The 23,343-nt window shown below is 46.4% G+C and overlaps 1 protein-coding gene across 1 annotated transcript; it reads left to right on the forward strand.

The window, feature by feature from the left end:
- Positions 1–2,175: 2,175 nt before the first annotated feature.
- LOC128762162 (transducin-like enhancer protein 1) lies at positions 2,176–20,259 on the forward strand. The gene is made up of 20 exons (XM_053870147.1): positions 2,176–2,722; positions 2,934–3,034; positions 3,684–3,747; positions 4,685–4,729; positions 7,684–7,746; positions 7,824–7,928; positions 10,451–10,667; positions 10,802–10,818; positions 12,582–12,695; positions 13,263–13,316; positions 13,413–13,562; positions 13,640–13,778; positions 14,232–14,434; positions 15,938–16,014; positions 16,162–16,411; positions 17,860–18,107; positions 18,247–18,394; positions 18,597–18,747; positions 18,838–18,914; positions 19,002–20,259. Exons 1-20 carry the CDS (start codon positions 2,699–2,701, stop codon positions 19,107–19,109), a joined length of 2,355 nt encoding a protein of 784 aa, XP_053726122.1. The 5' UTR covers positions 2,176–2,698; the 3' UTR covers positions 19,110–20,259.
- Positions 20,260–23,343: the final 3,084 nt, after the last annotated feature.

Consider the following 23,343-nt stretch of genomic DNA (forward strand, 5'->3'; position numbering starts at 1 on the left):
TGGGGTGTGCACAGCTTCCATTGCAACTGGCTGGTGTGGACTGGCACAAAGTGCAGTGTCTAACCAACTGCAGCCAACAGACTGATCGTACATGAACTCAGTAGTTAAGACCTTGACACTATCCTATGGGTTCTGTGTAGATAGAAAATAAGATGGGAACTAAAATAGAACCTTGCGGTGTTCCACAGGTACATTTAGCTGTGGACAAAGACAAACTCTCTGTTTTAAGACAAAAATGGAGGGGAAGCTCACGCAGGAGAGCTAAAACTAGAGGGATGTGGTGGTCAGAACCAGTGAAAAAAAAATCCTTGTGGCTTCTCTAGTTTCCTCCACAGTGTGTGTGTGCGTGAGAGTGTTGGTCTGTTTGAGCTACCTGTCCAGGGTGTCCCCAAACCTTTGTCATTGGTAACTTGGAAAAGCTGCCACCAGGATTACGGAATCAAATGCAAAATGAATGTCTTTTTAGAGGCATGTTGCATGAATAATTCAAGTAGATTACTCAGATGAAAGCGCATGCCAGTGTAAAGTTTCTGGTCCAGTGCTGCTTTGGACTGATCACTGACTCACTTCACATCATGCAGTGATGATATCAATCTGGCAACCAACACTGGTGTTTAACGCTGCATTGAGAGTCAAGTCAGGTTTTATTAGATGTAAATAGCCTGACTACTTTTCAATCAGATCTGTAATGGCACACCTAACAAATCCACAAGCGTTTGTGTGTCTTGTTTACCTTTCATCCGTTTGTGTGGCTGAGGGTAACACAGTTAACCACCGGACGTGTTCTCAGCACTAATTGAAAGCAAATGTGCGCTGCAGCAGGGGATGCAAGTAGTTAAGCATCTGCACAACTCAGCTAAACTGCACAGGAACTGGCTCGTAAACACAAAAGGCTGGGTTCTGCTCTGAGAGGATGCAGGTGAGCTCGGGGCAGGTGGGATGAGACGCACGTCAAACAAAGGAAAGATTGGATTTAGGATGCAAAGCACACTTAAACATGCAGCTTCGCTGTTTAGCATTCTCCCCCACGGGACGGTGCATTGGGATTTTGTGGCGTGTTTGTGTGTAGCATGAGAGAGCGGGGAGGGGTCAGACGTGGTCACAGTCAGGAGTCTCTCATATGCACTGGATCAGCCGCTGCAGGGGTCACGGGGTGAGGGGTCGAGCTCTCCAGGCCAATCACAAGTCAGAGTTGTGTTGAGTGGCTTTTCATGTGAAGTGAGTGGTGCTTAGAAAGGATAAGTGGAACGCTGCCTACTTTATGACCCACTTTGGACCCCCTCTCCAGTCATGACGTGGCCACACTTCACAGTGTATTAGCTGTTAATTCGACGGCTCCTACATAACATTAACAGGTGGGGCCATTTTGGACAAAGAAAATTCTCGTATCGTTGCCTACATATGATGGATGGATGGATGGTGTGGAGATTATTGTTCACCTGGTATAGCCTCAGTGTGCCCTCAGATGGGCTGGAGGGTTCTGGGGAGAAGCAAGTCTGGGCCTCTTTGCGATGGATGCTGCCCCCGTGATCTGACCTCAGCTTTGCGGTGGAAGGGAAAACTGACACAAGATGAGTCAAGCTGCGGAAATAAAACCTGTGTCCACAGGGGGTGCTAGAGAGGCCGACATGAGGCCCCCCGGACCACAGTTATTGCAGCACTGTGATGCAGACTTCATTGGAGATTGTTGGAGGAAGATAGAGTCAAGTGTGAGCGCGCTTGAATTTACGTTTCTCCACGTGATTCGGAGTGGGGGAGCTAAAATATTAGCACGCGCAGGCGAACTAACGTGCTGTGGCACTTGTCAGGAAGGTTCACAGGAAACACGGCGCGCGCGTGTTTGCGGCGGTCACACGGCGCGCACGCACGCGCATCCTCAAATCCGACTAAAGTGACCCCACGTTACTTTGATCGACAGCCGTGACTCACCCTCAGCAAGAGCAGAGCCCGCCCTGTCAGCCTCCGGAACCGCCGAGCGATGGCACCGCGGGATTGGCCAACAGGCTTGTTGCTCATTCAGGTCAACGGTCTCGGGGCACAAGACGCGTATCCTATTGGTCTGATGGGCGAGCTACGCTTCCAACCCCACGTGGAACCGCGCCTGTGGTTGGCTGGGGTCTAGGCTGTAGGCGGGGCTATATTTTCGGTTAGCTGGGAGCGTGAAACCGCGTGAGAAAGTTGCGAGTGGGGTAAAGCGGAGCTGGACGTGGGCTGCTGTCGTCGCCACTCTGGGACTAGCTGCTGCCTCAACCGGCGCCCAATTCCTCCCCTTTTGCGCGTGGGATCGCATCCAAACTCGACGTGGAAGTGACTCTTTCTCAAGCGGGGACTCGTCACAACAGTTGACGCGCGTGGATTTGCCACTGTTCAGGAAGTGCGGCGCGGTGTGCTCGCGCTTTGCCTGTTGGTTTCCTCTCGGAATACGACGCCAAACAAACGCCAAAGTGATTCCGCGGGGCTCGCGCTTCTTCTCACCTGTTTCCTCCCCTCCTGTCGAGCTAATGAGCCGTTTCCGGTGTGTCTCCGCTTGAGTTCGCGGAGAAAGCGTCCGTCTGTCCGCGAGACCAGCCGCGCTCCTCGCACATTGCCCGCGGATGGATTCGTGTCGGTGATCGGGAGCCGCTCCACAGCCTCGCCGCAGCCGCCTTTGATCCCTCTGAGCGGGGGTCCACCGAGGAAACGCGCCGCAGATCTCACCATGTTCCCCCAGGGGAGACACCCGGTAAGAGCGAGGCTTGTTCACCTGAGTCCACACCCTGCAGATATCGCCTTACCGCTTTGTCTGCAAATGAAAGCTCCCATCACCCTCACACCCTTGCTGTGGCTTTAATAGTGTCTAGTTATCATTGAGGTGGCATTACACCTGAGTAAATGATGTGTTTATTATGACTCACTAACTTGGTGTTGTGCGTGTGTGTGCGCGCGCGCGCCAGACACCCCACCAGGGCCCTGGCCAACCCTTCAAGTTCACCATCCCAGAGTCACTGGACCGGATCAAGGAGGAGTTCCAGTTTCTTCAGGCTCAGTACCACAGGTGGGCTGTTTTGTCTTTTAGTGACTTCTTTTGAGTCACCACCCCCTTTGCCATGCTGAGCGCAACCCCAACTCTGGCCTCAGACTCACCCATAAACACGGATTAGGTTCACACACATGCAGCAGACCAAGGCTACCACACTGCGGTAGGTAGTCCTGGCGATGGGTGAGAGCCAGTGTTGTGTCTGGGCTCGGTTCGCGCGTTAACCCTTGGGTTCCCTGGTTCTGCTGCTGCTGCTGCCGCCAAACTATCCCAGGATTTTTGCTCATAACTGGCAGCGAGCGAGCTGACCTGAATTCATTGACAAATACACGAACGGCAAACAGGAAGTAGTTTCTTGTTTACTCCACTGTAACATGACAGATTCAATCGCTTGCAATCCAGTTACAGATCAGTAAATTTACTCTCCTGTGAGACAAGTCATCTCATCTGAATATGTTTTGGGCTTTTTCCATCAAATCATCTAATTACCTTGTAAATAGCTCACTAGCTTGCTGCTACTAATTTATACTTTGTTTGTTCTGCTGAGCTAAAAGTCAAACAGCTCAATAGTCTGCCTGAAAGGTTAATGACTGGACAATGTATTCCTCATTTGGGTTGACTGTTCAAATAGATGAAGTGCAATATCTGAAACGTTTTTCTCTTCCAGTCTGAAGCTGGAGTGTGAGAAGTTGGCCAGCGAGAAGACGGAGATGCAGAGACACTATGTCATGGTAAGACTGTTTTTTTTTTTTTTTTTTTTTGGCTTATAACTTCTCACACCGCAAGCGTCCTTGAGTTACATGCCGAGTCTTTATCAGCTCTTTGTGCTCTGAGCCAGCTGTGGACTTTAGTCTTTTCCAAGACTTAGTGAGAATTAAGATTAAAGAATTAGGATAATGCCGCAATCCTTGGCATAAAAATGTACGTGGAGTTTTAGGCGTCATTCACACTACACCGTTTCAGAACAACACTCAGGCAAGCATATTAATCCAATTAGATTAATATTCTCTGCACATACAACACGTCACACGTGAATACACGTAGACATCAAAGTGCTACAGCATAAACGTTGTGGGAGCAACTGAGGACGCGGTGACTGACGAGAATCAAATGTACAGCCTTTCTAACCTCTAAGCTTCTAAGTGGTGGGGACTGCTACACCTTTGACATACTACCTATCAGGTTTGGGGATATTGCCTGGAGGACGCTCTGACACATAGCCAAACTAGATTAGATCAAAGCAGCAATAAGCACCTCATGAGTCACATATCTATCGCTACCTGTGCTGGTGTTTTTGATGAACACATCATTGTTAGCATAGAAACTTGCCTTGTGTCAATTTGTGTGCTGTCAAATGTGGATCTTATCCAGGAAATATTGGAACATAAAAGTGAGGGGGAGATGGGTGAATACAATTATAAGAGTTGTCTAGGGTCAACTTCCTAAAGAGACGCTCATAAGATGATCAGTTTGAGTGAAGCAATAACCTCAAGGGAAGAGTCTGCATACCTTCTGCATACTGTAAACATCAATCATGCCTTGTTCATTTAGAAAGCAAATGATGCCTCTTTCTTGCTTTGAAATGTAAAGTGTTCTCAGCTCGGTTTTGGAATATGAATTGATATCTGGGTATGGGAACGGTCTGACAAGTCTATTTCTCTCCATCAGTACTACGAGATGTCCTATGGCCTCAACATTGAAATGCACAAACAGGTATGGCTATGCGTCGCTTTCATGTCTGTGTGAGTCTTTCATGGTGCCGTGCTATGTTGACATGTTCTCTGGCTATGCATATGTGCTCTGTTTGCTAGTTGGTTTTGTACTTAACAGTAATGGTGCGTGTGAGGTGAGTGTGTTGTAATCGATGCAACTCTGCCTCCATTTCCCCAGTTAGGGCCGGCCGGCCGAGCCCGAAGGCAGGATGAATGGCTCTGTAGATTGATTGGTGCTGTCTAGGGGAGCGGCCCGCTTTATTACATTAGGAGGGCAGGGCCGGTGAGGGCAGAGAAATTGATCATGGTGAGGTTGTTGGAGAGGAGACAGCAGAGCGACCCCCCTCATGAAGGCTTAACACTTTAGCAGGAACAGGAACTTGTAACCACACTAACGCATGTTAATGTACAAACAAACTTGCACAGTGTAGCAGAACTCAGAAGTAGGCTCTCTCTCTCTCTCTCTCTCACACACACACACACACACACACACACACACACACACACACTCCCGTGCATACAGACACATTTCCCCTGAGGAGTGTTGCAAAGCTCAGAGCATTTACCAGTAATTACCTCACTGATCGAACAGTCAGGCCAGAGGAAATTGGAGGTGGATTGGCTCTGCTTCTTCACCGAGAGAGACGAGGGGGGGTTGCGTCTCAGCCCGTCTCATCTTCTCCTCCTGTGCTACCATCCTATTTTGTACCCCAAGGTCTCCCCCTTTCTGTCCATTTATTATTATAGGATCTGTTCTTCCTCTTTTTGAAGCGGCCCCCTTCATCCCTCTGCCCTTTTATGTTTATGTGGAGCTACTGTTCTCTCATTGTAAGGGGGATGCATTTCTTCCTATTGTGAACACACACACAGTCACACACTAAAACTCCAGGGGAGGTCATTAGCTTGGGGCTGCAGTTGTCAGAGCAACAAGCTTCTGTAGGCGGGGGTGTGGGCTATACAGACTAACGATCCACCTCCTGCTGTGGATGTACGGCTGTGTGCGTGCATTGTAGATATGACGCTCCAATTATATATATATATATCGAATGGGAAAGCAGTTCTGTTTTCTCGGTGTGTGTGTTTCTCATAAACTCTCCGTTTAACAAGTGTGTTCTGGGATGTCATTTACCGGCTGATTCGTGCTCTCCAAATGTCACTCTTGAAATGACGTCTAAATGGAGGGGTGTTGTTTGTTGTACGTTGATTCCTGCCTGTTTGGCGAGCGCCGATGGTTTCACAGTGGTTTGCCAGTCAGCTCTCAGATGACCAGTTCAGTGAACTTTGATAGGAGTCCAATTAATGGCTTTACCGTTCAGGACTGTCAGGAGGCTGCTTTATTGGCTTACCTACATTTGTCATTTAGGACCAACAGCTCTTCACTTTAATGTCTGTTTTGTCTTAAAATGACCACCTTGTGATTTAAAAAAGAGCCGCCCAGTAAAGGCTGTCATTGATGGGGCAGATTATGGTTACATTCTGCCAGCATCATGTATGAGAGCAGCCAATGACATTTTGATTTCAGGCGTCTGTCTTGTGTATATATTTGGCACAAGGTTGGGCACCTGACTTCCTGTGGGGCTATAGTATTCTAGTTAGAAATAGACGTCATAAGGTTGTCTTTTTGTAGATGTTTTTTGTTGTTGTCATCCAAATTGATGAATAGTCTGGGAGTGAGTAAAATTCAGGACATGAAAATGTTAATGTTAATATTTTCCTCAGTCAATAAATATGCGTGAAAACAAACAGATCTTTAAGCGATACACTTTTCCCAAAACAAATCTGGAAATAAATAAAACCTAAAATCATCTTAAGAAATGAAAAAATTGAATTTTTTTTTATTATGATTAGAAAAGATTATAGATTATAGATAAATCATAAAAAGTCTTTTAAAATGAGTCTGCCACATCAATTATAAAAGAATTTCAATGGGGAGGCTGACCTGACTTTTACAGGTCTGATCACACACTTGCTATAATACTTGTGTCAATAATGGTTTCAGTTCTACAGCCTTGTTTACATATTTTCATGCTTGTTGTTCTTTCCTAAGTGTATTGACTGGAGCGCCTTATTTGAATTAATCCTCCTGAGAGGATTTGTTATGAAAATGATCAATTAATAGCGGCCTGGTGTGGAGGCGTGTTCCTCCAGGTAGGGCGCTAAGTTCATGACCCAGTCTGAGTAGGCACACTCCTAAATTAGCTCCTCCAAGTTTATAATTGGCTCAAGTGTGACAGGTCCAGTTAGTGCTGCTGCGCCTCTCCTGTGTCTTGAGTTGTCCATAGTCCAATTAGCGCCTATCAATGCCCAGAAAGGCGTCTTCCAAGCGTTGGCGTCTTTAACTAACTGTTGAATATTAAACGGGTGGGGATTTCTGGAGTCGTTGAAAGCATCGGTGCATTTTAAGAGAAGCTCTTGGCCATCGATGCAGCCTGTATTTTAAAACAATAAGCGTCAATGACTGAGCCGTTTCCCGATTTTGTGGCTCCGATCATTAGCTCTTCACCCCCGGCTTCCTCCGATCAATTGGATTGGCTGATATGTAACATGAGTCCGTTTATCTGATTTGATGTCACCGAGGGGGTATCAGGTTGCAGCCAGTTGCAGCCACCTCCGGAGGCTGGGGGTGAGGTGGATGTGTTGGCATGGATACTCAGGGAGGGCAAATCTAGTTAGTAGCTGATTAGATTATTTTTAAGTGCTGATGGGAACAGGGGACAAGTTGAGGAGGGGTGGGGGGGCGACGGAAAGAAAGGGAAACGGAACCAAAAAGAACGAGAAACTTGAGCCCTCATTGTCAACGGGCTTGAAAAATGGCACGGACGGCTGCCTGTGTGAGTGAGTTGTGGTCATTCGTCGGTTTCCCATGTGTTGTGTTGCACTCAGCTTGCTCCTCCGTGTTTGTAAATGATTGTAATGACGTTATTAGCAATTAAATCTGTCCCTGGTTTCCCTCAGACTGAGATCGCCAAGAGACTGAACACCATCTGTGCACAAGTCATCCCCTTCCTCTCACAGGAGGTAAGCATGTGTGCTTTTATGAGCGCTCACATTGTGTAGTCTGGATGTTTTCGCCATATTGTTGTTGTGTTCTGCAGCATCAGCAGCAGGTGGTCCAAGCGGTGGAGCGAGCCAAACAGGTGACGATGGCAGAGCTCAATGCCGTCATCGGGGTACGTGGACTGCCAGGTCTTCCACCTACAGTGTGTATTCCTTTTCTATTTTTTATTATTTATAGTTGTTTACTATTTCAATTGATGAGACAAAGCTTTTTGAAGATATTTCAACAACTGGTGTGTTCTGAAAATAAGTCAAGTCTTAAGTCAACATGTGTTTGTGAAAACAATTCCACAGGAGCCCTAAGAAGAAGTAGATTGTGAGGGATCTGTGTTGTGTTCATCTTGTGAGAGAGAGCCACTTGTTTACAGAGCCTTGGTTGTTGCGCATCACTGACCCTTCCCTTTAATATCATTGATAAGAGCACAGTTGTGGGAATACAGGTTCACGATCCAAGTGTTGTATCACCCTGTTTGTGTCTGTATGGGCAGGAAACAAATGGAAGTCTTGAGTCTTTGCCTGGGGGGGGACGTATTGACATCTGTGTTAGCGTCGTCAGTTGTGTGCCGAGGGGGAGATATCGGTGCTTTGACACACCTGTGTGACAAAAAAGGGACACTTCAAAGCTCTCACCTGCCCGCCTCCTGGTGACAGAAAGAATAGAATGGACTGTAAAAAGATTAACAAGGAACTAGTTGAGGTGGTTGACGCACCTCGAGAATCACAACCTACTTGGTCTGAATATTCAAAGCTACTTTTCGAGTCTGTACCATCTCATCATATGTTCTCTGGTGTGGACGTTTGAAGACTGATGGATATTTGTTTGATTCCCCATTTTGAAAGGGCATTGTTTGAAGCAAAGGTTTCTTCGGCAGAGAGTGAGTTGAGGAGGCGATTCAGTGTGTAAATTGCGATGAGAGGTGTTTATTGAAACGACGTCATTAGCCCACAATAAGGAATGAAGCGTGACCGGCTTTTCAGTCCTGAGCTGAAAGGGAGCTGGCAGCATGAAAGTGACAAAGTCAGAGAAGTTTTTGAGGGGCTTCGGCTTGGCTGTGATGTTTGGCTATAAAGAGGCTGAAGTTGATCTGTTGGCTGTGGCTTTTTGGGTCAAAGCGGAGGTATAAGAAACTCAGCTTGATCGTATCCTGACTCGAGAAGCGGGAGGCCATGGGATTGAGTCTGGGGGGGGGGCATGTGGGAAAAGGGGGAGACCTTCAGAGCTTAGCAAGGAGCAGGTCTGGGTGGTTGTATTAGTGGTTAGCGTGGACTGATAGGGTTCTGTTGATGAGAGGAGGAGGCGGGGGGGTTTGGCAACTGCTTTTTTAGTCTTAATTGTAGGATTTCAAATGATTGTGAAAAGGGGGGTCGCGGCGTTGCCCCTGCACTCCCTTCTCCCTCTCCTCCCTTCTCCCACACCAGCCTGCCATTCACCCCGTTTGTGAGTTAAATGTGTGTAATGAAGCGTGTTGCCCCTGCTTCCACACACACATGCACACTCACCAGCTCACACTAACATCCCATGACAAACCAGCCTCCCCTTGCCTCCACCAATACTTCCCCTCCATTTAATCTCATCAGGGGTCCTGTTTGTGTCCCTGCGTTAGCGTGTTTTTGCATCGTGTTGTGTGCACTTGTGTGTAGTTGAGCATGTGTTTCTGTTCCACCCTGAAAACAGACTGGGGAGGCATGATTGAATAATGTGTGTTTATCTGCACTCTGGTGCCCGTCGGTCGTTCGATCAAGGGTGACATGTGGGCACGGGCAGAACGAGGTGTCGGGGTTTTGGCCGGGGCTGGTTTGTTCTTGTCCGCTGTGGCCGCAGAGGAGACGGGACGGAAGGGGGAGAGGAGGCGTGAGCTCGGGCGCGGGGGAGTGGGTCAGTCAATTAGGTGAGATAAAAGTCGGTTTGACCTTCAGCACTCCTTCCTCCCCTGCCGAGTCGCCTCCTGTGCCCTCATCACTTCTCCGCTCCCTCCTTCCTCTTTCCCTCTCCGCGGTGAATCAGTGAGCCTGGATTCTTGCAGCTACTGTCTGAGGAGGCAATAATGATGTTTTGGAACACAAAGGCATTTCACGCTTAGACGAGCGCCTGATTTGGTGTGAAAGAGAGAGGAGGGCTGCCAGCCAAACTCTCTCTCCCTGACCCTCTTCTCTCCTCTCTCCTCCCTCTTTCCTCAGCCGCCTCACTACCTCACAAGACCTGACTGTGTAGGCAGCAGCTGGAGCTCCTGCGCTCCCCCTCTGCCATTCCCCCTCCACTCTTCCATCATTCCTTTTCCTCCCCTCCCCCCCGTCTCCCACCACATCCTCAGGCTCTGGGCTGTGATCCCAGCTGTCAGTATTGTTCAGTGTTTGACCCAAAAGGGAGAAGGGTGTGTATGTGTGTGTGGGAGCGCGTGCTTGTGGAGAGGATGTGTTCACCTCCTTGTCAACTGGAGCAGCTTGTTGAGACGCTGTAAACTCAGACCCATCTGGTCAACTCAACCCAACTTCAAATGCAGTGCTAACATCATTTGTCATCTCAAACGTTTTAAATGCTGATAAATTCATCATTCTGAACTTTCCCAAATATACCAGCACCTCATGCACTGTTTTGCTGCACCCATGAAAGACATGTCATCTAAATTATTGTCTCGTGTAACCACTGTTCTTCTTTTCCTTTCGGCAGCATCTATCACACAATCATGGCGGAGCTCCTGTCCCTCTCACTCCTCACCCCGCGGGCCTCCATCCGTCTCAGCTGGGCGGTTCAGCGGGACTGCTCGCTCTCTCTGGAGCCCTTGGTGGTGTTCCTCCACACCTGGTGGGAAAGGACGGCGGAGAAAAGAAGCCCCACCTCACAGGGCCTGACTCGCACTCAGCAGGACCCGAGCACCTCCGAGGTGAACCTGCTCGCCCCCTTTGGGTCTCTTGCCGAGTCGGTGCGTAGTTCTAATCAAGCTTTTGTTCTCTCCGAAACTATGGCGATTGCCTGCCTGTCTTGTCCGCCTGCTCTTCAACCTCCCTGTGGAAGCAGACCGGGAGCCAGGAACAGTAAGTTCTGCCCTCTTTGCGACAGGATGTTTACCGTTCTCACAAACGATTTGCTTGTCTTTCAGCAAAGTTCCTGGATCTAGTTTGCAGTGTGACGTTAGCTTAACAGTGGGATTAGCCTGTCTGAGCTCAGTCGGTGGAAAGCTGTGAGGGGAGATCAGTGAGCTTTACTCTAAATCAGGGAAAAACATTCATACAATTTGCATATATTACATGCCATTTACCAGACCTGACATGATCTTATCTTTACTGTCGTGTCATGTTTTTCACTCAACCTGTTGCTGATGATAAATGTTTTTTGATATCGCAGCAGCACATTTTCACACATAAGTGAAACTCTTTTAATTCACACCGCACACACCAGCGGCCGGCCTTCGCTTTTAAAATGCCGACTGTAGTGGAGCATTAAACTTTTGACAGTCTTTTAAGATTGTGTTTTCTCAGGGGACAAGCTTCAGTCTGTCTCTTTCGTTCTGCCCTAGATCCGCTCTGAACTGTTTTCTTTCTCCCCCAAATGAGCTTTTTAACATGGTCACACACGCACCCCCTCCCTTCCCAGTCTGCATTGTTGTGCCTATTTAACACCTCAGTGAGCAGATTACAGCCCCCTCCCTCCGCCCACTGCCCCTGATCCCGCGCTTAAAGACTCTCATTGTGTTTAATATCGCCACCACTGAGCGACGGAGACTTGGGCGGAGGGTGAAGGGGCTGCGGTCATATGACACTGAGCTTGTGTACGTGTGCGTTCGTCCACGTTTGACTGTGCTTAATGCGGAGCCCGTTTCTGAAGCAAAAGTGGGAGGGGTGAAGTTTGCCCATGTTTTGCGGGTCACTGCTTCTGTCTTCACGAGAATCTTTCAATAAAAGGGGGGTATAAAGGATGGGGGTCCTTTGGCAGAATACAGATTCTCAAGCCCCTCCTTTGCAGTCTTGTTCCTCCCTCATCTCTTGTCGCCCTCACTCTGAAGCCCCCCTCGCCCCATCGTCTCTGTCCTCTAATCTCATCCACTCCTTTCCCCCCCTTTTCTCACCACTTCTCTCAGCCATTCCTCCTTCATTTACCCTTCTCCCCCCATCAAAGCACTCACTCACTTCCTCACTGGATGACGTGTGCACGCGCATGTGTGTTTGTGTATGTTGGATGCACATTTCATTGACAGGCTGAGACTATAATAGACTCGACATGAAGCTTTAATCCATTAACAATGGGATCCGTTGGTCAGGAGGCAAGAGGGGGCCTGTGTGTCCCTCGCTGTCTTTGTGTGTGCGTGTTTAATGCCCCCGTCTGTCCCAAGGCTACACACATACACACTCATCGTCTGTTACACACTTCTCATACACACTGGCTTTCACACTCAATTACACATTGTGCACACACACACACACACACACACACACACACACACACACACACACACAGACCCTGGCACACATTTGGGCACTGCAGCTGTGTAGTTAGCGAGAGCCAGAAGAGGGAGCGCTGATAGATTCTGAGCGCCGTTTAATGTAATCATCATTTCAGAGGGGAGCGTGTGTTGCTGTGACTGACCCTGGTCAAATGAGGAAAGCTGTTGCTCTTTCAGTGTCACTGCTCTTCACGTCATGCTCAAGTTGGCTTCATGTTTTTGTGAAAGCAGTTTTTACCCGCTCATGTTTCTAGTCCCTGGAGCCTGAAATACTGAAACTTTGCAACTATAAACCTGAAATTAACTTTTGGCAGGATGACTTCTCTAATGTTTCCCCTTCCTTCCATGTCTCCCCAGAGTAACTCCATGTTGCCAGAGAACCTTCGGAACTCAGACAAGCGACGGAACGGACCCGACTTTTCAAATGAAACCAAAAAACGCAAAGTGGAGGACAAAGACTCTAGCCAATACGTAAGATAAACAAAGACTCTCTGTGTTATGTGTTCTGAGATTGAGACACATTGACTGTTTCTTTTCAGTGTGTGTCCACTGAAACAATTTCATGACAGTACTATTACTAGATGTCAATGTCTGTGTGACCACTGGCTGCTCTTTAGCACGTTGTAGCCTATTTTATTCTTCTTCTATTTACCTATGCGGCAAATCATACTCAAAGCCCGGGCACTAAATGTGGCCCAAGAGATGGTACGTAGTTGCCTTCATTTCAATGCCTATGAATGTTGAAAAAAAAAAAAATGGTAGCAAGGGAACAGGTGGATATTTGTACTTCAAAGGGGGCGTCTTTTGAGGTCTAATGTTTTGTGATACTGGACACATGCGGAGAAGACTGATGATGAGTTTGACTCCTGCCTTATTATCGCCCAAGTGTGTGAAAAATAATGTTCACACAGAGTATTGAGTATTCTCATACTATTGAATATTGTGTATCTGAAAGGGTATTTGTTGTTTAATGAAGGTTGCATTTATTCATGACTTTGAGTGGTGTCATGCCCTGACCTGCTTCATGTCTGTTTTCAGGACAGTGATGGGGAAAAAAGTGATGACAATTTAGTGGTGGATGTTTCAAATGAGGTTGGTAGGCTCTATTATTGTACTACTACTCTACTATAAACTACTATTGTTAACCAGTACTCAAAGTAGTCACTTCATTGCCTCTACCATGGACAGGATCCAGCCTCCCCTCGCGGAACACCGCTGCCTTCACCGAGAGAGAATGGCATCGATAAAGCTCGGCTCCTCAAGAAGGACCCGTGCAGTCCAGCGTCCACTGCGTCATCAGCGAGCTCCTCGTCACTCAAGTCCAAAGAGATGGCAATGGTATTGTATAAGTTTATCTGTACCTGTGCGATTGGCTGCTCCTTGTGTGTGTGTTAAGTAATCCCTCTCTTCGGCAGCGAGATAAGGCAGGGACGCCTGGACTGAAGTCAAGTACGCCCACACCGAGGGGAGATTCCACTCCGGGACCGAGCTCCACCCCTGGTATACGACCCAGTCTGTCCAAACCACCCTCCATGGAGATACCTCACCCACCGAGTAAGTTTCGAGGGTAGATTCGTCTGGTGTTGTGTTTGTGTGTCTTGTTTTTGTTATCAGGTGTTGATAGATCTGCTAATCTCAAGATTGAGGCTGTATAATGTGTCAGACTCTGGACACTGTTTATCTTATCAGTGAATGCTGAATTTATGGCTGTAAATCTTCATGTCTGGACCATGTTGAATTGCTGACTCGAGTGTTGTTTCAGCAAAGTTGGATAACAACTGTGATGTGTAATATCAAGCAATCCAGGTCGGATAACTCTGGAAAACATTAATGTTGCGGCAGTAAACACAAAGTTATGAGCATGCCAGCTTTCATTATCATCATCTATTAGCTGGAGCAACAACACTTCTACTGTCTTATAACTGATTTAAAAATACAACCACAATGTGTATTGGGTGTTGACTCCAGTTTTTGTTAGTTCCTGACATGTTTTGGTTTTCAACCCAGCTGCCGGCCTGAGGACACCTCTGGCGGTGCCCGGTCCTTACCCTGGGGCATTCGGCATGTTGCCCCACGCAGCTGGAATGAACGGTGAGCTGGCTGGGGCAGCAGGAGCTGCAGCGTATGCTGCTGGACTGCACAACATCTCGCCTCAGATGAGCGCTGCTGCCGCTGCAGCCGCAGTGGCTGCATACGGCCGTTCTCCAATGGTGAGTTGAAGAAATGTTTTGTTTGTAACATGGAGAACGGGGTGCCGAATGTGCTTGCATTGCAAAATGTGTCTGCGCTACCGCCTCCTAATGATGTCGGCGTTGCTCCGGGATTCTTCACTTGCCTGCTATTAAATTCAACTATTTCACTCCACATGAATCATTTATATTAACAAAAACATGAACCTTGTGACTGCAGGTCTGGGGGGAACACACAAGCTATTTTAATGGACAACAAAAAATATGGGCTGAATCACTTTATCACTGTGGTGTCATTTATTTTTGTGTTAAAAAAAACTCTTCTGTGCTGCATTCGGCACATCATTTCTGTTTTTCTGCACTGTGCCACCTGGAACCGGAGCCACAGCTTAGTCACTGGGCTTGTCTCTTTGCTGCACACAATTCGTGTGCATTGTGAATACGGTCATTTTTCAAAGTAAAGAATATGCTGACCTAGCGCTGCATTTTACTTGGAAGCGTCGATATGGTGGCGCCGGTCACACAAAGCCGCCAGATGATGGCACTTGGTACTTGACACCATGGACAATGAGGAAAGTGGTCAAAGAGCAATCATGTGAGACAGTCCAGACAGAGTTTTATTGCTGCTGAACCCTTCCTGTTTCATCACCTGACCATGGCCAGGTGACACAGAGAAAATGAGTGACCTGATTCTGTCCGCAGAACTGCCCAAGCTTTTGAATGAAACACAAATAATATTGATCACTCTTCTTTCCTTGTGCTCCTCTCTCACCAAACACACACGTGATCGCAGCACATCTACAGGACCTTCTTTAGTTAACACGCCGTTCCCACAAAGATGGATTATTGTTCCCTTTAAATGCTCATTGCACACCAGCTATTCTCCTATGTCGTAATCCTCATGTGAACCCGGAGAATCGAGCTGCTGCAGAGCTCGCAGGAAAGAAAAGAGCATGACAATTAAGACCATTCCGTCCTCCTGATGTTTTTGTAAATTTGATCAGTGTGAATTGTTAATTGCTTTAATGGCTCATTTCATTTTGAGGTGTTATGAAGGATCAACATGAAGCCCAGTGTGTGTGTCAACATGTTGACATTTTATTAAGCAAAGTTTGAGGAGTGTGAATAATGACAAGGTCATTAGGTGTGTGAGTGCATGTGTGTTCCCTTCAGTCACCTCAGCACTATAGATGCTGTATTTGCCAAGTCATCATTACACTCTTCATATAGGCTTTGCGCTCCGGTGTCTGGGCAACAGCTGATGGAAAAGGTTCTCGCTGCCGTTGCTGTGTGTTCGTTCGTGAGGTTGTGCTGTGTGAGCAGTGAAAGCTGTGCCTCTGTGTATTTGCTGACTGTCGTGTTGTCATTCAGATTCAGAGGGTGTGTACTTAAAAGTGTCTATTTGCTTTTTGCTCTCAAGTGTTTATTCTCTGTTTCACGGGGTTGATGTTGACTTGTGTGCATTTCGAGGCTGCCACTGGCTTGTTTGAACTGCGCTCATGAAATTTGTGTTTTCTTCCAAAGGTTGGTTTTGATCCTCATCCTCACATGAGAGTGCCTGGAATGCCTCCGAGCCTCACAGGAATCCCTGGAGGCAAACCGTAAGTGTGTGTGTTTGCTGGTTCTTGTGTGTGAGGGGTAGTTGGGGAATCCCCCTCGCTACGACCGACGCCATCCATCCGATGACGTTCAGCATCTAATTGTTAAAGACTTCTCGCTCATACCGGCCCTTTATTTTGTGTCAACAGGGCGTATTCCTTCCACGTGGCGGCGGACGGGCAGATGCAGCCGGTGCCATTTCCCCCGGACGCCCTGGTTGGACCCGGGATCCCTCGACACGCACGCCAGATCAACACTCTGAACCACGGCGAAGTGGTGTGCGCCGTTACGATCAGTAACCCGACGCGACATGTTTACACTGGAGGCAAGGGTTGCGTCAAGGTCTGGGACATCAGTCACCCCGGCAACAAGAGCCCGGTGTCACAGCTCGACTGTCTCGTGAGTTCAGCCGCCAATTTCTCCATCTTCATGCTCTTTTCTCAATCTTGGCCGACAACTGCCATGTTGACTGAGCTGATTGTCTTCATTTCAGGAGGAATTGTGAACGTTAATCTGGTTTAAGTCAAACACCGCTGTGTTTGATCAGGTTCTGTTTGCGTTTGTCACAGGACTGTAGAAAACAATTCCTCTGAACGGAAAGCATGTGATGTCAGAGCTTCTCAAAACAAACCTTGTTTTGTTTGCAGCTGGAGGAGAGTGAGCCACTCTGTGTTGTCTGTATGTTAACAGAAACACGTTTTTACATTTGACCCAAAGACATTTCATTTCAAGGAAGTAGCAGTTAAGATCCAGAACCTTTATGTTGTGGTTGTCACATACATCACAATGTATTCTCTTCAAGGATTTATAGAGCCTGGAATAGCCAATCTAGTTGGACAGCCGCCCAACACTTGATTTTTGGCCTCAAACTGTTGAGTAGCTCAAATAATTCAATCCGTTTATTACTTTGAATAATTGCAGTGAATGCCACAATGAGGAAGGAGTGGGGGGATACTGATGTAAAGTGTGGGGGCATGTTAGAGTTACATGAAGCAACTTTGTTGTTCTCAAATAGCCTTGTTCCAAAATGTCATGACTCATGACGTCATGCTCAGAGGCAACAGCGGCTCGTGACTGCTCTGAAGTTTTGGAAAAATCGATTCATGTGAGCGTTCTGGATTCCCCCTGACTCACAATTTCAGCAGCAGCTTGTATGTTGATTCACCATTTAAGCACTTGCTTTATTGTCAGAGGGAGAATATGTCACAGGAGTTTGCTCTGAATTTCACCTGGATGTAACTGTAGTTCTATGAGCCTGCAAACTTGTGCCACTCAATGGGTTTTATCGTCTCTCACTTTAGATTGGGAAACAGATCTTAACTATTTGTTTGCTAATTTGCTTTTTTATAATTTATACAGTGTTGTTTACAGTGAACCTTGGCAAAAACATCCGACTTAACAAGATGCAAGTCAGTACTTTATAATGACTAATTACTGGCTAATATCTTGCTAATACACACGAATAAGTCGTCTGTTCTTGGTGATGTTGCTGAATCTAAATTGTAACCTTAATCCAATAGCAAAATGTGTATGACAACAGAGAACAAAGACACCACATTGATTTTACGTTATTAGATATTGAGAACATTTTAAAATCTCAATAGTTTTCGATGTGTGTGTGTCTTGTGTGTGATGAAAAATACAGTTAGAGAAAGGAAGCTTAGTTAAAACTGACTTACAGGGAGAAACCTCTCGTTGACTAAAACATAGGCCTGTTTCTTCCCCTGCACTGCTGCGCCTGCACTGTGGTCATGTGTTTTGACTGTTATTTAATAGAATAATTGATAAGAGACCTGTATGTGTCTGCAGTAGCAAACAGTGACTGACTACATGATGTTTCCCAACAGAATCGGGACAACTACATCCGCTCCTGTCGTCTTCTCCCCGACGGCCGGACGCTCATCGTGGGCGGCGAGGCCAGCACTCTGTCCATCTGGGACTTGGCCACGCCCACGCCCAGGATTAAGGCAGAGTTAACATCATCAGCCCCGGCTTGCTACGCCCTGGCCATCAGCCCAGACTCCAAGGTCTGCTTCTCTTGTTGCAGCGACGGAAACATTGCCGTCTGGGATTTACACAACCAGACGCTGGTCAGGTGAGGACTGGTCCACGTATATATCAACTTAAATGTGAAACAAATGGCAGTGTAAGTGACGGCGTGTGTCAATGGTGCTGCGTGTGTGTGCGTGTGCGCTGGTTAAAACTGTTTTCTGATGTGTGTGTGCGCTCTGCAGGCAGTTCCAGGGCCACACAGATGGGGCCAGCTGTATTGACATTTCCAATGATGGCACCAAGCTGTGGACCGGAGGTCTGGATAACACCGTCCGTTCCTGGGATCTGAGAGAGGGACGGCAGCTGCAGCAGCACGACTTCACATCACAGGTTGGCCTGCGCTGCACATGCTTATTTTTGATACTTTGTGTAAATGTCAACATCACAAGATGGCGTTGTGTTGGTTGAAATGTAATTGCAGGAAAGCAGTTGCTCTTTGCTTCATGAGAGACGAGTAGTTATGCTTCACACTCAGTTCTGGCTCATGAATTATTCAATTTAATCGTCACTTTCTGCCGACTCTGTCCTGCAGATCTTTTCGCTGGGCTACTGCCCGACAGGAGAGTGGCTTGCTGTGGGAATGGAGAGCAGCAACGTTGAGGTCCTTCACGTCACCAAACCAGACAAATACCAACTTCATCTCCACGAGAGCTGCGTCCTCTCTCTGCAGTTCGCCTACTGTGGTATGCTGTAGATTTCTCTTTCATGGCAGCTCCAAGTCTTCTACGACTTTGATCTTGAATCTCACCTGGTTTATTTTGTGGTTCTCTCAGGTAAATGGTTTGTGAGTACCGGAAAGGACAACCTGCTGAATGCGTGGAGGACACCTTATGGAGCCAGTATATTCCAGGTCAGGTCAAAACTAACCTTAAATCCAAGAAACATTTGCTTCTCGTTTCCTGCTCTTATTAATGAACCGAATTTTCTCTCTGCGCAGTCAAAGGAATCGTCGTCCGTTCTAAGCTGTGACATCTCCGTGGACGACAAGTACATTGTCACGGGTTCAGGAGACAAGAAAGCCACCGTGTACGAGGTCATCTACTAACAAAAAGAAGCATGTTGCTGTCCTGATAACTGGCGCCCTTCGTGTGGCGGAGCAGTCCTTCCTGTTGTCAGAACCACTGAGGGGAACTCAAGAACGCTCAACATGTACATATCCATCGTGCCTGTACTCGCCATTCCTTCTGGAGGAGGAGGAGGAGGAGAAACGTTTTTGCTGTCTCGTGACCTCTTTGCTAAGGACTGCACTGGGATCAGTTACAGGGACCAGACATCGACTGAACCAAAGGAGCGCTACATTCGCTTGACCAGTTCTTGTAGGACACACTGTACTGCCGCTCGGATACTTAAACACTAAAGTCGTGAAGCGGCAGCCACGGAGGAGGGAGAGCGTGACGAGAATGGAGTTACACACCGTGATCAGGAAGAGAAATTCGACTGAGTGACTGAAGGCGCCAAACTCTCTGTCTGTCTGTCTGTTGGACTTCAATTTGCTGTTCTGCAAGGGTCCTCGCTGTCCGCACGTCCTGTAGGGCAGCTGGCAGCAGTGAATGATCGTCTTGTCTGACCAAAAAGCATTTCATCAAGATTTTATTACATTTTGAGAATAAAAGTCTGCTATTTAATGAAGCCCTCATCCACACGTCCCCCCTCTCTAGTGTCTTATATTTGGCCGGTGGATGGAAGCATCATCGGCACACAGCTTTACTCTGTTCGGACCTAAATTCCGGTTTTCTTCGCAACAGTTGTCTGAATGTCTGTGTGAAGGCCAAACTCAGAGTTTGGCCGTCTGAGCTTGCTGCAATGTTGCGTTCTGTTGCATGTGTGTCATGTCCCTAAACGTCTATCGATAAATGATGCAAGTGTCAAACTTGCAACCCATCACTTGAGTTCAAATAAGTTTGTTGAACTCTTGTTCCGCTCTTCAGTCACAAGGATCAAAATAGCTCTTTTTATGGAAACTTTTTTTTGGGTTTACATCCAGTTCAGCCATTAAACTTGATAAACACTTCTCCTTGTACTGAATTTTTACGAATCTCTTGTCTAGTGAATGTAAAAATGTATATACGTCTTTTTGTTTTTCTTACAGGACATTCTTTAGTAATAACAAACCTCTTTTTGTACGGCTCACGTGGAAAGTAAATGTCAGAAGATACTAAATGGTCTTAATACAAGCTTATCTATATGATTAAACGTTCTAGATAATAAATGTGTTTTTCTAAATCTTGGACTCTTTTTTTTATTTTTATTCATTGACCTCTGACCTGTTGAGCAACAATGGTGAGCACCTATTTCTTTCCTCTTTTTGAGGTCCCATTGCCGGGTCCTTCTCTATAAGATTGTGACATGTAATCCTGGTGTGAGCTTCCATCTCGGACCTGAGCGCCTCGATGTTGGGGCTCTTGCATTACCCTGAGAGCTCCTCTGCTATGTAAGAGCTTCCTCTAATACTTATCCAACACCATCTCAGGATCTTGACCCGACAAGGCCAGCCTGATAACCGTATCCACAAGTAGGAAATATCTTATCAGCCTGGCCGCTAAAGAGCCTTTGAAGATAATTTAAGTCCCATTCATGTTGACACTGTGCGCGCTGCACTCAAATCAATGACGGATGATTCACGACTTTTGAGAACTGGCGCTCGTGAAGTGGCCCGCGTCTCATGTAAACCTTTCACGATCATTTGTTTTGAGTACACCCTGGACACGCTTCATCATCGTGAAGACACATTTCGCTCTTAAACATGTGAATATATTCAACACAGAATGGCCTCCAATTACAACGTTCCAAACACTTAATGGACTTTGACCGGAATTTTACAGCCTTTCACTGACATTTGTAAATGGGCTGATAAAGCAGGGGACCTACGTCGCCTGTGTAATTCACTGTAATAACCAGACGGCTCTGGCTTCTCCTCATCTGCCTGCTCCTCACTCCTCACATGTTTACACAACACAAAAACCAACAATATATTTTTGACCACACTGGTTCAGGAGTTGAAGGAAGTCCAGGCGGGAGAGGAAAAGCATTTGAATTCTCTTCAGTTATAGACAGCATAATCGTGACTAGCTGATTTATTATCAAATCTTATGGAAGTGGTTATTGTTTTATTCTAAAATAGTGGCGTTACGTTACGTTACAGTTGTGCTGGGGACTTTCACAGTCAAACCACGCAGTTACGTCGCGAGAACAGGAAGTGCAAGTTATAAATCGTTGAATTGAGCGGAAAGAAACACATGTATTTCCTCTTCATCCGGCGGGAACTTACTTATATACTGACAGGGCACAACAGCTTGTGCTGTTGTACAGTAGGTTGTGGACACTGGATGATGCTTTTTTTTAAAACGCTCCTCGACACCATTTCTCTTTTAATCGAACTTAAACATAAAAGGTCAGCATTGATTTCAGATAAAGAATTCTTATTTTCTATAGATATTTAATTTGAAACAATTATTGATCGTATCATGCTAACATTCATAGCCACAAAATGCTACACCAGTCTGTTGCATTGGACACTATCAGAATCATTGCTTACCTTTCAACTTTCAATAATCAATTGAGTATCAGCCAAAAAATATTCAAAAGTAAAGACTTTTAATTAAAAAGTGACTTAATGAAAATATTCAAAGGGAGGGATAAAAATGACTGAAATAAAATGGTAGTTAATATGAGTTGAGCTAACGCTAGCAAGTCTCACGTTTAACAAACATATAGAAATCTGCTTTGTGTTTTTTTTTTTAAATATATTGTATCTATGTGTCTCTCAGATTATTGTTGGTGATTCTTCACTAGCAGAATCACAGAAAGGCCTTCCAAGCCGAACCCCTCTCTCTGACGGGAACCATGACCCCAGACATGAAGTTGCCACTTCCCTAACCTGCGATTCACCTGCCATCGAAGCTAAACCCAAACCAGATGAGCAGCCAGAGCTCTTTCAATAGGCTGGTTATTGTGTTTCCTTTCGCTGTTGGCTCCACACTTCCACAGTAGATAGTCACAAAGCGCAGCAGCTGTTCAAATCGACTGCGTGTTAAATAACCAAGTCCAATCCTAGCTTACTGCTAACACCCACAACAAACAGTTCTCTCTCTCTCCCTCTCTCCTGATGTAAACTGTAAATCAGATTAATTACTGTGAATATATAATTCTTTGACTCGCTCTCGCAGACACAGGGACGTACAGTACGGAGTTATTATGAGGCAATTACAGCAGTCACGGTGACAGAACGACGGCTGATCCACGGAGTAAAATGGCAAGAACGCTGCCGCGAGTTTCTCCCAATCCGGAGATTTGGTAGCTCTGAATCACAGCTTTCTCTTTTGATCATCACCACTGCTGCCTCTCTCCGATACACAGACGGATTATTCCCACTAAATCTCCCAAATCCCTAATCCTATTTATCTCGACGCCACACAAAAAAGGTGCTCCATCCTCCCACTGCTCTGCTCATGTGTTCCGTGGTGATGTGTGCGTCTCCTTGTACACAAGTCCAGTCTTTGGTTTTAAAGTGGCATTGAAGTTAACATTACAGATGTTGGTGTGAAGCAGTAGATGGAATGAGAAGGATCGAGAAACTACAATGGATTGATGTCTTCTTCGTGATTGAAATGTAATCTTTATTTTAATTCTGAGATGGCGTGAGTGCAGGTGGAGGTCTACTCCTCCAGAAAATCCAGATGTTATCAGTTCATTCCGTACATATCTCGCATTCGCGTGGGCCAGTGGGCTCCGACTGTGCCTCCGCTGAGGCCCGTATGAAGTGATGGCAAAGAGGGATAAGAGGAGTTACAGGAATGGACTAATTTATGGGTGAATTTATTACATTTATAAAAAGAATTTATGGAAGATAAGTCACCAAACAACCTCAGACTCACATCATGATGGAAAAAAAAAAGAAAGAAAGAATTCATTCAGACTCTTGCTGCTCTGAAATGACTATCAATTTCATGCTCGGTTGTCTCTTCATTTGAACAAGAACCTGCGATAATGAATCATCTCTGTTATATTGGCTGAATTACAGCGTTGATTTTGGGACACTGTAGTGAAAGGTAATGATGTAGCTAAAACAGGAGGCTTCCAGCCTTAAAGTCATTAGATCTTCATTAGAATTTTCGCTTGCTTCTCTTTGAACTCTTTTGTCTCAAACACTCTCTAAAACTTTATGTATCATTTTGATCTTGTGAGCCGTCTCTTTAAATCTGAGCGGTTTTTGAGGAGAAAACATGAGGTCTGTTCATGTCCCTCCAGAATATTAAGAAGAAAAATGACCCGTCATGGCG

Source organism: Synchiropus splendidus, chromosome 7 (assembly GCF_027744825.2).
Source record: "Synchiropus splendidus isolate RoL2022-P1 chromosome 7, RoL_Sspl_1.0, whole genome shotgun sequence".
Taxonomy (NCBI): Eukaryota; Metazoa; Chordata; class Actinopteri; order Syngnathiformes; family Callionymidae; genus Synchiropus; species Synchiropus splendidus.

Excerpts from the sequence above, each read along its gene's own strand:
- LOC128762162 (XM_053870147.1), top strand. The coding sequence starts at position 2,699 with ATGTTCCCCCAGGGGAGACACCCG. Across the intron at positions 13,317-13,412 it reads TGGTGGATGTTTCAAATGAG|GATCCAGCCTCCCCTCGCGG; the intron begins GTTGGTAGGCTC and ends TACCATGGACAG. Across the intron at positions 18,748-18,837 it reads TCTGCAGTTCGCCTACTGTG|GTAAATGGTTTGTGAGTACC; the intron begins GTATGCTGTAGA and ends TGGTTCTCTCAG.